Here is a 13,513-nt window from a genome sequence, read left to right on the forward strand (position 1 = left end):
TGTATACCTTTAGACTATGATATTATTTTCTAACTTAATTAAACAAATCTTAATTAAAACCTCTTTCCCCTTCTTGTATATCTTTGGATTCTATATTATTTACTAACCCTAGGTACATGAAATATTAACTAACCCTAATTAACAAACCTTTAATTAAAAATCTTTTCACAGGCGGGCGTCATTGACCGCCGCCTGTACTAATATATTAGTACAGGCGACGGTCAATGACGCCCGCCTGTGAAAAGATTTTTACAGGCGGTGGTCAATATGGCCCGCCTGTACTAATGTGCTCCAATATAAGTTCCCACGCGTGGCCCGCGAAAATTTCTAAGTCCCGGAGGCGCGAGTTCAGAAATTGGACGCCGTCAGGCTGCCGAAATCCGCCGCCGCTCCTCCACCGCTCGCCGGACCGCCACCGTCGTGAGCTGCCGCCGCCACGCCGCCGAGGGACCTCCACTCCGCCGGCACGCCTCCACGCCGCCGCCGAGGGAGCTCCGCTCCGCCGCAGCGAGCCGCCGCCGCCAGCAGCTACTGCGCCGCGCCGGGAATTCGCCTACGCGCCGCCGCCGCGACCTCGCCGAAACGCCGAGAGGTAGGCCGTGCACACCCGCCACCGCCGAGCTCCGCTCCGAGGCGGCTCCGATCGGTGCGGCGGCGGCTGCCATGTGCGCCGCCGCGCGCGCCCCTCCGAGCGCCGGCGACGTTGCCTGCTGGGCCTGGCAGGCCCTTGCTGGGCCTGCTGGGCCTGGCAGGCCGCCTTGCCTTTTTTTTTAATTAATTAGTAATGTTTTATTAGTGTTTGTTAGGTAATTTTGTTAGTAATTAGCTAATTTTTTTTTGTTAGGGCTTACTATGTTTTTTGTTAGGGTTTTTTCCATAATTTAGCTATGTTTTTTCCATGTTAATACTTATATTTCATGCATAATTAGGGTTTGTGAAATAATAATTAGTTTGTTAAATAGGGTTTCCTATTTAATATTCATTATTTAGGGTTTGCAAATTAGTGTTAGTTAATTAGGTTTGTTAATAATAGGTTCGCTAATTGATTAGGCTATGTAATCCATGTTAATACTTGTATTCCATGTTTATACTTATATTCCGTGGTTATACTTATATTTCATGCATATGAGTACTCCATCAAATGCTGAGCAGGCCGATGCCCAGATAGGTACACGGGGATCTGACTCCTCTGGATCCGAACCTTATAGGAGCCCAAGCGTATCACCACGTGAATCTCCTAGAGCTAAGAAGGCCCGTCTTGAGTTGGAACGTGACCCTAATTACAAGCCTGAAGATGAGCCAAATGATGATGAGGTATATATGCTCATAGATTGTCTATACGAGAGAATAATGCATGTGTATGTATGTACCTAACAATTGAATTGACAGGAGGTGTTCTCTCAAGTTGTTGCTGAAATGGAGGTAGAGTCACAAGATGTTCATAAGGACACGGCGCCTCAAACGACCGGGACATCCTCCAAGCAAAGAAGTACAAAGAAAAAGAGTGATCGGGCACGAGGAGATAGAGGAAGGAATAGATTTCCAGAAGAAGTTTATAGGATTACAGAGATTAGCCCGAGCGGAGAGCCCTTAGCACCTCTAGAGGCGCTACCCAAATTTAGGGCCGCCATTGGATGGTTAGTAAAGGAAGAATTTGATATCACCTGGAGTGATTGGAGTATGGTGCCTGAAGGAAAGAGGAAGAATTGTTGGACTCGATTGTGCACTAAGTTTATTTTCCTGGAGGGAACAGAAGGTTTGGTCAAGGGTCATGTCATGAAGCAGTTAGCAATATCATTCCGGCGCTATAGGCACGATATGAATAAAAAGTGGCTGCAGAAGGGGCGGGACCCAACAAAGCGGTACCCTATCACAGCAGAACAGTGGGCACATTTTAGTGTCATAAAAAACTCCGACGACTCCAAGGCTAAGAGCCAAGCCGCCTCAAGACTTGCGAAGAAGAACAAGTACCACCACCACCTCGGCACTGGCGGTTACAAGACCAAGATTCCTAAATGGAGGGCAGAAGACGAAGCAAAGAGGAGAGAGGGCAAGTTGGCATTGACAGATATAGTGCCAGAACGAAGTGCGAATTGGCTTCGCGCTCGGAAGGCAAACACTGAGAGCGGACGGCAAAGAAATTTCCAATTCCAAAATTGGTTTCTCCCTATGAGCCAAAAAAGGGGAAAGCAGCAGGCACAGTTCTATTTCTGAAAGGGCTTGGAAAGCAGCGGACGGCACGAGTCGTTGAGCTCGAACCGTCACAGAATAAGGAAGCCACCGGCCAAGCAACTGAAGCTGTACCACCAACAAAGGAAGCCCCAAGTGGCAATGTACATGTCGAACCGCCATCAAATACACCATTGACCCTTAAGGATATAAGAAAGCCAACGGTTGATGATTATGTCAATGTCCCCAGTAACTATGTGCCCGGAAGGCCTATGCTGCAATGGACGGTGCTTGAAAAGGGTCCATGGACGATAAAAAGGTTTCATGACTGGTACATGAGAGCAGTGAATGCTGGCCTGCATGCAGTTAGTGTTGACATACCAGCAGACGTGTTTGCTACTGGCAAGGATAAAAGCAGGGCATTTGTTACCTTCAAGGACATGCACCTGCTGTTGAACTATAGGAAACTTGACGTCCAACTCATTACAATCTGGTGCCTGTAAGTATCACTCATGCACACACATTGTTATTATTAAATTTGGAATGTGATAAACTCTAATATGTGGATGTTGTATGTAGTTTGCAAGACCACGAGCAAAGATCGTTAACTACAGGATCGATGGTCGGTTACCTAAGTCCAATCAGGTTACAAGAAAATATGCACAAATTTGTACTTACAAATGAAGATAGAGCAAAGATAGAGAAGGACAAAACACCAGAACAAGTTGCAGAAGCTGTAAAGGAATTGCAACGAAAATACGAGGACAAATATGCCCTCTATCTCGGTAGAGCAATGCTGAGATATAAGTACAGGGATTTTATATTGGCACCCTACAACTTTGGGTAAGCGTGACCTCGTATACGTACTTCAAATTATCGTGTTAACCCTAAGTACATGTGTCGCTCACTCGTTTATTCATGCAGTGACCATTGGATTGTTTTTTATATTTATCCATTCGAAGGGAAGGTGCTTGTCCTAGACTCCTTACATTATCCTCCTCAGTCGTATCAAACATTCCTGATTCATTTAGAAAGGTGAGCCAACATGCAACCACATCCGTACTTATATGAATTAGAGTTTCTAAATAACTATAGTGTTTTATATTCGATATCTACAGGGCATGGCGGTTTTATAAGAAGCAAAAAGGACCGGTCGACGTCGCCCGCTCAGATCCTAGTGTGCCATTGACGATACAACACCATTATCCGGTAAGTTGTCCGAACACATATCATCATATAAATAATACACAAGGCATGACAATTTTAGTTTAATCTTTTGCTCATTAATTACATAGTGCCACAAGCAACCACCTGGATCGGTCTACTGTGGATACTATGTGTGTGAGTTCATAAGGCAGCGGGGACGATACGTCAGGGACAAAAATATGGTAAAAAATATCTATGTATGAAGTTTTCTCATTAAAGTTGGAAATATTAATATTGGACATGTGTCAATGATGCTTTTAAACTTTGTTTCCAGCCGAGAAGCAAAGGAAAGGACGTGCCATTCACTCCAAAAACTATGGAAGATATAGTAGCAGACTTGTGCGGTTTTATTATGAGAGAAATAATTCCAAGTATCGGATCATATTTTGATGAAGCCGGTGATTTAGCAAGTGAAAGATTTAGAGCGCTGACAGACCTAGCAGGTCTAAACTTGAAACGAAATGACATGTAAACACCAAATGGTTGAACTCATAACATGAAATGACGTGTATTATATGTAATTTTATGCTTGATGTTTGATTTCATGTGTACACATCTGTAATATTTATATGTGTTGTATGTATGATGCAATTTTATGGTTCATGTTTGCATATCTTATATATATATATATATATATATATATATATATATATATATATATATATATATATATATATATATATATATATAGGCCAACCCTATTTAGTACCCGGGTACTATTGAGTTATTTGGTACCCAGCCTACTTCATCCAAAAAAAAAAAATTGGATTCAGCCGCGCGCACCTTCTTCCGAAAAAACACCACCGTGCGTGCGGTTGCTACTCCGAGCAAAGTCAATTTCCCGGTTAAACGACCGAGACCACAGTGCGCTCGCCTTGCGGTCGCAGCAGCGTTCGCCGTGCGGTTGCGGCCGCCCTGGCCTGACGAACGAGCGGGAGCCCTCGCCGTGCGCTCGCCGGCCTCACGCGCGCCATACCCGCGACCCTGCTGGCCTCCCGAGCCGCTGCGGAAGCCCGACGCCGCCACCGCCCCGGAAGCCCGACGCCGCCACCGCTGCCGTCCCCTCCGGCCCTGCGCGCGCCCGGCGGCCGGCACCCCCCGTTGGCCAGCGCCCGGTGCCCTCACCATCGGACAGCGAGGTCAGACCATGACCTTCTCTCTGTTTATCCTGTAGCTGCCCTGCTGCTGCGTTCATTTGCTTCATCTCTCCATCCTGGTTTCCTTTTTGCCTTACACGATCCTGTATGTTATCACTATGTAGTAGCATATACGTTCTTGATTTGTGCGAGATTCATTCGATGCATGAATAATCTGTGCTACCTTTGCTTTGGGGCCTAATATTGCACTGTAGAATCTTGGCTGTAGCAGTTGACCTGAGGATTTCGCTTCTCATTCATTCATATCTTGCAACTTGATGTGCTTTTGATTGATTTCCAGTGACTAAATTTGTCACTCTATATATACGGATTGATTCACCAGTTTCCTTGGATCAGCTATGAGGTCAAACTTTTGTCCTGATATTTTTTGTCAGTCGCTGTCATACCATTAAGTTGCTTAAGGGAAAGAAAGCACCTTTCCGATACTAAATGCCACCATGGAGTCATACTGATAAATCTTAGGTGAGGGGCACTTGCAGGGTAGTAAAGTCAGGGGAGGGTAATCACAGTTGATTGTTATTGACACTTTATATTTACTTTTGGGGTAGGGTAAATCACTGCTGGAAACCTTAGTCCTTGGTTCTTCTCTGTTCAACATGTATGGGCAAGCTTTGAAAGTGATTGCAAGTCCAGTTTGGTTTTTCTGAATGTCACTGTCGCAAAAAGCGTCCATCAATTCAATAGGATTGAATGAACCGGCTCATTCAATAGGAGTGCATCCTGTACAATTTCTGGTCCATAATAACCTACATGATCATAAATTTGTTTTGGGGATTAGATTGTGGTATGAAAAATGAATTACATGTTCAGTGAATGGGACAGGCTCTTATCAATTCTTTTCCTGTTGATTGCGTCCCCAATTTATGGATGCACTCTTATAGATTGTTGAACCAGTTCATTCAATGAGACTGATTGTTGACTAATTTGTGGAGATTAGTTTCTGCTCTGTACATACACGTGCCATGTCTGAAATGACAACTGATCCCAATCAACCCAATTGAAGCTGGAGGTAGGAGCAAAGAAAGCAACATGGGAAAGAGAGATGGAAGATTAGATTTATAGAAACAATCAGATTATTATGAAAGAAATTTATGAATCTGCATGCATCAATAGGCAAAAAAAATAATGAATTGCATAAGGAAAGAAAAATATAAGAGATTGAGACAAGGAAAGGAGAGGTGTAGGCTTCGAGAGTTTTTGTTTCCAAAATGTTTGACATTGAGTAATGATGATAAATATGTACAATTGTCTTGAAGGGCCCTAAACATTTGTTGATCAGTGAATAAGGATGGCAACGAGAAGGCTGCAATTTGATGAAGTAGGAAAGAATAGATGTGTTGCAGAGATGAACGAAGAGGGTGTCGCTGTTGAAGAGGTGACAAGATGCAATATAGGGATGCAACAGGTTGACACTCCATGCTGCAACTTTGTCTATCAAGGAATCCAGGGGAATGGTTCAAGTGAAAGAAGCACCGAAGGAAACCGCACACCGCAAGCATGCTGCCAAACCGAGGGTTAGTGTTTCAGATTTCAGTATTTTATTGTTTCAATTTTCAGTCTGAATATTTTCAGTCTTCAGTTGTGCTCCCTCTGAATTTTTCTCTCCACTATTTTGCTCTGTATTTCAGTCTGCAGTAATTTTCATTGCTGTCCAATCCTTCTTCTCAGTTGAATGTTACACTTTTTTTTTCCAAAGTAGGCTAATCTGGGACCCACTTCAAGTGTTTCCTTGTGTTACTATGCTCCGTCATTGTCTTCAGCAGATAACTTCAGTTCAGGTTATATGTACCGCGAGTAATGCTAAAAGTTTCTGTTCTAGGCTTCTTGCAGCCAGAGCGCTCTTCCCTTTTCTGTCAGTGAACAAGAATCCATAATAGCAATATAGACAGTTCAGTTGTACTTCAAAAATCATTTTCCAGCACAGTATCTGTTGGCTACTATGTTTCTGGTGCCTTTTGACTGAAAAAGAAAGGAACCATCTCTGGCACCGAAGATGAAGGACAAGGCTCAAATGAAGTTAAGGGTCCAGTTCGCAAAGAGCCTAACAATGAGTCACATGAAAACGACGACACATCTAAACCTAAAGCCAAGAAGAAGTTGTTGTTCTAGTTCATTTGTTGTTTAGCATTATTGATTTATGCATTATATTAAAATAAGCTGAGTAGTGAATTGTTTGTTTGTTTACCATGCTCACGTTGGTTCCACACTACCATCAAATGTTATCATTCTTGTCTTGGGCAATAGAATTTTTTTTCATTATTTGTAAAGAGGAGCACATGAATTTAGTCATTTTTGTATGTTTTGATGCACTTATATTGTTCCGAATGTAACAGTTCATGCAACCATTCATTTTTATCATGTCTTTTTTTTTGGTGCCGCTAACTACGCCAAGTACATAACAAGCTTGTAGCCATGATCGTGCGCAACATGTGGCCTCCGCACACCCCACTCCGCATGACCAGTGTAGGCGTCAAGTAGTTTATAGATTCGTCTGATTAAAAGCTGGAGTACAAGCCTGGAGCTCAACTGAACTGGGAATATGAAACCGGCAACTTTTTTGCACATGCATACATGCGCTTCCATACATGCATCAACTCACGAATAACCCAACATACAAAAATGTAATTCAAAAAATCTTCATATCTTCATGTGTACAACACCTCATGTCATAAGAATAGACAAGTCGTTTCTATGCAACCGACATTACATGGATCAAATATATACTGTCAAGTTACCAGAATGATTTAATAGAAAATTGTTATTGTTCATATTGTGCCTAAGTTTTAAACTAGGCCAGCTTCATCAACACTTTCATCATGACACCCATATACATTTTCAATCCACTTACTCACATTAGAGACGAAATTTCTTTGTTATTTGAAACACAATTTCATAATATGCATTTTCATTTCAAAAAAATGAAAGTCATCAACAACCTTCCAGTTGTTCTCATTTAATTATGCAACTAAATTCAAAGCAACACAATGACACGCTTATTTCCACTTCTCATCCAACGTTCCATCTAGCTCCTGCCGCATCTTCAATGGAGATGGACAATTTTTTGGATCATGGTGTTGAAATCCGCATATAGCGCACAAGCCCCACACGTCTTCATCCCATACATCATGCCAAGCCCGATTGTACCAATGCGTCTCATCGTACTGCTCCTCATCGGTGGGAAACCTTGCAGCCATATCTTCTTTTTCTTCCCTGCTGAGTGTCGAAGTCCCATATGCTGCTGCTGCTTGCATCTTCTCAAACCATGCTGGTCTACGTTTCATTTGTAATGGTAATTCCAAATCCTGCATGTATTAAACAGATCAAAGTTGACAATACCCAATTTACCATGATCCTCGCCAAAGCTAAATTAAATGAGACAAATTGCACCATACAAAAATATATTATTCAATTAAACAACACACCTTTCCATCTTTGTATAAATCCATCATTTCCTTCCATGGGCCTGTGGAAGCAGCGCGAGTGCGAACAAGACGTTACAGAGTGTTTATAAAAAGGCATGAACAAGACCAAATGGTTGGCAAGGCGCCATGGTCGCCATTTATGTTGTTTGAGATCCAAGGTGATCCCTTTGACATTTTTATGTGGTTATGCAGCCCCTGTGCACGGGAAGACATCACTCTCAGTGAATACTATGCTTGGGGCCTCCACACAGCTTTGTGTTGGTTTCTGGTCGCCATTCTATGTAGGTTGGGTTGCTGTGCAGTACAAGTCTCCATGGCCTTGTCCACTTGTACTGTCCAGGCAGAGTAGCGGAAGCATGGTGCAAATCTTCATGTGGCCAATCCTTATGCATGAGATTTCAGGTGCTAATATGGATCATTTTCTAGTTTTAATTCAGGATAAGGGCCAATTGTTCACTCTTGATGCAATTTTTCCCCAGCTTTTCAGTGGCCTTTTTGTTTTCCTAAATTTCAGTGGATGCAGCAAGAAGCATATGCTATCTGTTATGCTGATAATGCCCAATCATATTCTATCCTGCATAGTCCTAAATGAGCTAGGGCTGGGTGGTAATGTATTATCTTTGAATCTAGTGGCATGTCCTTGTGGCCATCATGGGTGCAGGGAGTCAAACAAAACCAACCATGGCCGACACCTGACGAACTAAGGTCGAAGAGTTGTGATGCTGAGTTACAGCCTACACCATGGCCGTCTTTCAACTTGGTTGAGAGGTGCTCTGTCAGGTGTTACACAAGACGGTGATAACTGATAGCAGAGTGGAGACTCCATGTGCTCAGTCAGGAAGAAAGGCAGCGAGAGTGTAGTGGGAATTGTGGGCAGTGTGTGCAAGGTATAGGTTTCCTAAAGCAATGTTGTGCTGCCCATGTTCTGGGGATGACAACAGTTAATAACAGTAGAAGTTGCTGCAACTTCTTTGATGGAGTGTCAACTTCTTTGATGGTGTCATTATTTCAGCTCCAGACATTATTAGTTGATGTATTACTTGTGCAGCTGAAAGTACTATCCATGATCCATTGTTGCTTGGTGCCACTAGAAGCTAGCAGTCTGATAAATTGTTTCAGTTTGTGAGAGATACTACACTTGCAATAGCCATAAGCAGATAGAAGTAAATGCATGAGTGGCAACAGTCAAAAGCTATGATCTGGTGCCGAATGAATATGGTACCTACTACTAAAAAGCGGTCGACCATAGCAAGCTAGCAGGGCCTTCATATAATTCAATAATTCAACATACACCAATTTGAGTAAGATTCAACTGCCAAATAGCTAATAAACCTGTAATTTTAAACAACAATTATCAGTTTTGGGATTCAAGAGCATATGAGCATCAGGTGCTCAGACATGCAATTGTCAAAAGAACACCACAATGTTATCTAGCAGCATACAAGATGGTGCCAAAAACACAAGCATGTATACAAAACTAATGTTATTGAATTAACAGATAGGTGCACTTACATGAATAATTCGGCCTCTATGTAAAGGAGGATCATTTTGTACCAACTCAGTCTACCAATAAGAGAAAAATCAGGAAATTAGAAACAGATGCCACCTCAGGAATATTGAAACTAAGGAAATGATAGATGCTGTATAAATGTAATTTAGTTGTTAATTTAAAAATAAGGGTGGAATGAGTTTTGGAATAACGTTAGACGGACTAACATCTGTACGGCTGGTCACAATAGACGATGATTGTTGATGGCCTGATTGGTCCATTGTTGACAGAAAAAGTGGGGAATAATCGAACCCATAGGCTGAAAGTACATAGGATGAAAAATAGCAGACATAAAATTGAGGGAAAAACTATGAAACAAAAAGAAAAGCATGGTAACCGTGTGGAGAAGGTGTTGGGCTGCCGTCTTCCGAGGTGGTGCTTCGAACTGGAGCCATAATCGGAGTGTGAACTGGACTGTTAGGATGAACAGTAGGATCATTTGTGACAATGAAGGAACCTGTGTGGACGAAAAAGAAATAAAATATATAATTTCAGTTTGCTGTAAGAACTAAATTGTAAACATGAAAAGGAGGCCGTGGACATACCTGAGGTGGGAAAAGAGTTAGGAGCATGTGAGAAAACTGAAGTATCAGTCAAGAGAAATCATAATAAAGGATAGTAAAAAAGTGGAACAGTTAGCACAATGGAACAATAGTCGAAAATATGAGGAAAAACAAACTATGAGGGGTGCACCAGAAACATCTTTTGAAGAGGTGCGCAACGGTGCAGTTGATGGACGAGGTAAGTCCTCAGAAATGTGAGGGGGTGAAACTACACAATGAACAGGGGAGCCAAATGGGCCTGTCGGTGAAGTGGGGTTAAATGAACTAGGACCTACAAATGTAGAAGACATGAAACATAACGAAAATGACATAACAAAACAAATAGAAATAGCAAAGAATGGAGATAAAAAAGCATGCAATCGGGGAAGTAGACAATACCTGGAGTGTTGCGAACGGGTGATTGTTCATCAATCTGACTCCAAAGTAAAGTACCAGCAGAAACAAAGCTACCATGAGAATAAATCTCATGACCTGGGCATAAATGGAAAAATTGTGTGACTATATTTGATACGTAGCAATAAGACACAGGGTGAGATAACAAATCTATCAACTAAAGCAAGAGTTTGCCTGGCATTGAAGGCGGGGTACAATGGGCTGATGGACGGGTACCATGATCGTTGCGTGTATGCATTGTCCTAGAAGTGTCACCTGGAATGTTGGTGTCCCGGGTTTGTGATGCCACGAGTTCATGAATGAATGGACGACATTGATCAGCTAACCGAAACTGGGCTCTCACAATGTTTGCAATAGAATTCTCAATGGGCATCCTCTGCAAATGCAGAATAAATAGAATTGATTTATGAAACTATAATCACGCCATAAGTAAAAACATACGTGTATGATCTAAAAAACACAATGCAAAGCTGAATCAATGTGTATGGTTGTAAGAAACCAATTAGATCATCGCATAATGAATTAGTGAAGTTCAACAGGATGTTCAAGAATTATATCTGCATAATGCTTACCAAAACTAAAATAAAAAGGAAAATAAAAAATGAAATGGAAACACATTAATCATTCTTTAACAAACAGTAACCATATCAGGGAATCTAAATAGTCAAGCAAATTTGACAATACCTTAATGGGGCATCAAAGCGAGATGCATGAATAAGGAGGGTAAAGGAAACCTGAGGGACCGGGCGGCTCCATCCAAAATGATGCAAGCTCGGCAATCAACGTGTGTGTTCGGTGGCACAGCGCTGTGGGGCGGCGTGGCGGGAGGCACGGCGGATAGATGGCCAGCGGTGCAGCAGCGGTGGTACGGAGAGGGAGCGACGGGCGGTGCCGACAGAGGGAGGGAAGGAGACCGAGTGGACGGGAGAGGGAGCTGAAACTTAATATAGAAAAATCATGTTGGGAGAAAAATTAAATGTCATAGTTAAAGGGCATGCTATTAACATGTACTAGAAACCAAGAAACAAAGATACCTTGCGTGTATAGGAACCTATTGAAGCCACAAATCACATTTCAAGCCACGAATCTTTTGTTGCAAAAAAAACATTGTAATTAGCCAGATGAAATTTGCAAGATCAAATCTTTTAGTTCAATAGACTGAGCAAATTTATGAACAAGCATAAATAATACATAATAAGTCAACACATGTGTCAAGTGCACAAAAGCATTCTACCATACAGAGAGCTGAAAGAGCCACAGCTGGCCGTGGCTAAGTGATGAAAAAACTCTATATAACATGAATGCTAGAATTTGAATGCAATGGAGCTGCTGCTCTCTTGCAGAAAAAGAACGGATTTAATAAGGCTCCAGCTGGTATGCAAATGATCATATTGATTTGATGAGTCAATAGTAGGAGACAAACATCCCAATAGCTAATGGCGTCGTCGACATTGGGGAAGCTGGTGACCGACTGCTGGCTGCTGGAAAATCCATAGGGCACATCGTGAATGCAGCAAAAACTTGGTCCTCTCATGCGTCAACTTGATCACTGACCCATAGGTTATCTATCCACAAATGGGCTAAACAGTCATATCACCCGTCCAATTTACTAAGCACGACGGTGGTGAGGAAATCAGTTAAGCACGAAGTCCACCGTTCCCCAATCCGAAACGCGCAACACTTCCAAATCCCGCACAAACACAAAAATTAAAACACAGATGAGGAGGTGCAAAGGCGAGGCCGCTCACCTCGACGACGGTGTCCGGGTCGGCGGCGTAGGACTGCGCAGGCGTAGCCTCGGGTAGGACGAGGACGAGGTAGAGCGGAAGCGCGAGTGCAACTGACGCGATGGTTGTTGCCAGCAGCAGCGATCGTCGCCGGAAGGGCAAGACACCTCCTGCTCCTTCGGGGCCACGTCCGCGGTCCGCCTCGCCGCGACGCCTGATCCGCTCGCGGGCGAGGGCGATGGCGAGAAGATGCTGGAGGAGGAGCTGGCGCTGAGAGCTGCCGCCGCCGAAATCCGAAACACCGAACCGGTGAGGCGAGGGGCGGGGGCAGCGCCGGTGACTGCAAAAACGTGGGCGGCTGGCCAGGAGCTCAGTTCAGATGCGGATTGGAAACAACTGCAAAAACGTGGGCGGCTGGCCAGGAGCTCGGTTCAGATGCGGATTGGAAACAACTGCAAAATAACGTGGGCGGCTGGCCAGGAGCTCGGCAAGGGAAAAAAAAGGCTGGGCCGGGCCTGGGAGGCTGAACGAAAGGGTAGGCCTGATAGCATGTACGGTGGTGGTGCTGGGTACTGAATAGCTATTTGGTACCCAGGTACCATATAGTAATACTATATATATATATATATATATATATATATATATATATATATATATATATATATATATATATATATATGTGACAAATATAGTACAGTGTGGAGGCAAATATTAAAATTTGAAATAAAAAAAATAATTACACAGGCGGCACACAGAGTCAGCCGCCTGTGAAAAATGGGTTTTCATAGGCGGCTGACAAAGTGAGCCGCCTGTGTAAATAACTATTTACACAGGCGGTTGACAAAGTGAGCCGCCTGTGAAAACCCTTTTTTCACAGGCGGCTCACAGCCCGCCGCCTGTACTGTGGGCCGATTAGTACTGACCCCTAGTACAGATGGTGGACTTGGCCGCCTGTATAAATGCCTCTACCACCGCATGTGAAAACGTTTTCTGTACCAGTGCCATGATCATTTCAATAGGTCATATTTAATCTATTGTACAAAATTTGCATGCATCAATAATAATAGAACACCTATTTTTCTTACAATTGATGATGTATTATAGATATAAACCAAGGCTAACAAAATAAAACTTTCTAATCCTAATACCTACTTTTTCATGTCAAAACACCATACTATACGGAGTAATCCGGCAGTTACCTACGCATCCAACCAGCGCGTACCACTCAATCATATGTTGTGCCGTTGTGCGTGAGACTTGACTACGTGTATACCAACTCAGTCATATGTTGTGCGTGATACTTTGGCTACGTATACCAGTATACCAA

General features: G+C 43.0%; 1 protein-coding gene and 2 long non-coding RNA genes across 15 annotated transcripts; 2 read left to right on the plus strand and 1 right to left on the minus strand.

Moving 5' to 3' along the window:
* Positions 1–3,331: 3,331 nt before the first annotated feature.
* On the plus strand, positions 3,332–3,698 carry LOC136551429 (uncharacterized). Its single transcript, XR_010782557.1, has 3 exons — positions 3,332–3,378; positions 3,465–3,557; positions 3,650–3,698. It is a non-coding gene; the product is annotated as an uncharacterized lncRNA (long non-coding RNA).
* A 455-nt stretch (positions 3,699–4,153) lies between these two features.
* Positions 4,154–6,893, plus strand: LOC136551431 (uncharacterized). Its single transcript, XR_010782558.1, has 3 exons — positions 4,154–4,514; positions 5,789–6,046; positions 6,161–6,893. It is a non-coding gene; the product is annotated as an uncharacterized lncRNA (long non-coding RNA).
* Positions 6,894–7,205: 312 nt separating this feature from the next.
* LOC136549647 (flocculation protein FLO11-like) lies at positions 7,206–12,699 on the minus strand. Of its 13 annotated transcripts, none has more exons than XM_066541018.1 (13): positions 12,208–12,695; positions 11,494–11,546; positions 11,194–11,399; positions 10,634–10,835; positions 10,445–10,537; positions 10,197–10,337; positions 10,049–10,084; positions 9,841–9,960; positions 9,671–9,762; positions 9,467–9,517; positions 9,181–9,286; positions 7,955–9,056; positions 7,206–7,834 (listed from the first exon to the last, which is right to left on the minus strand). In XM_066541018.1, the coding sequence occupies exons 4-11, from the start codon at positions 10,830–10,832 to the stop codon at positions 9,278–9,280; spliced, it is 741 nt and encodes a 246-aa protein (XP_066397115.1). In that variant the 5' UTR covers positions 10,833–10,835; positions 11,194–11,399; positions 11,494–11,546; positions 12,208–12,695; the 3' UTR covers positions 7,206–7,834; positions 7,955–9,056; positions 9,181–9,277. The 13 variants fall into 13 exon arrangements, with proteins under 13 accessions (XP_066397115.1, XP_066397114.1, XP_066397113.1 ...); XM_066541017.1 differs by having other exon boundaries at positions 9,177–9,286; XM_066541020.1 differs by having other exon boundaries at positions 7,210–7,834; positions 7,955–7,995.
* Positions 12,700–13,513: the final 814 nt, after the last annotated feature.

This window comes from Miscanthus floridulus, chromosome 4 (genome assembly GCF_019320115.1).
Source record: "Miscanthus floridulus cultivar M001 chromosome 4, ASM1932011v1, whole genome shotgun sequence".
Taxonomy (NCBI): Eukaryota; Viridiplantae; Streptophyta; class Magnoliopsida; order Poales; family Poaceae; genus Miscanthus; species Miscanthus floridulus.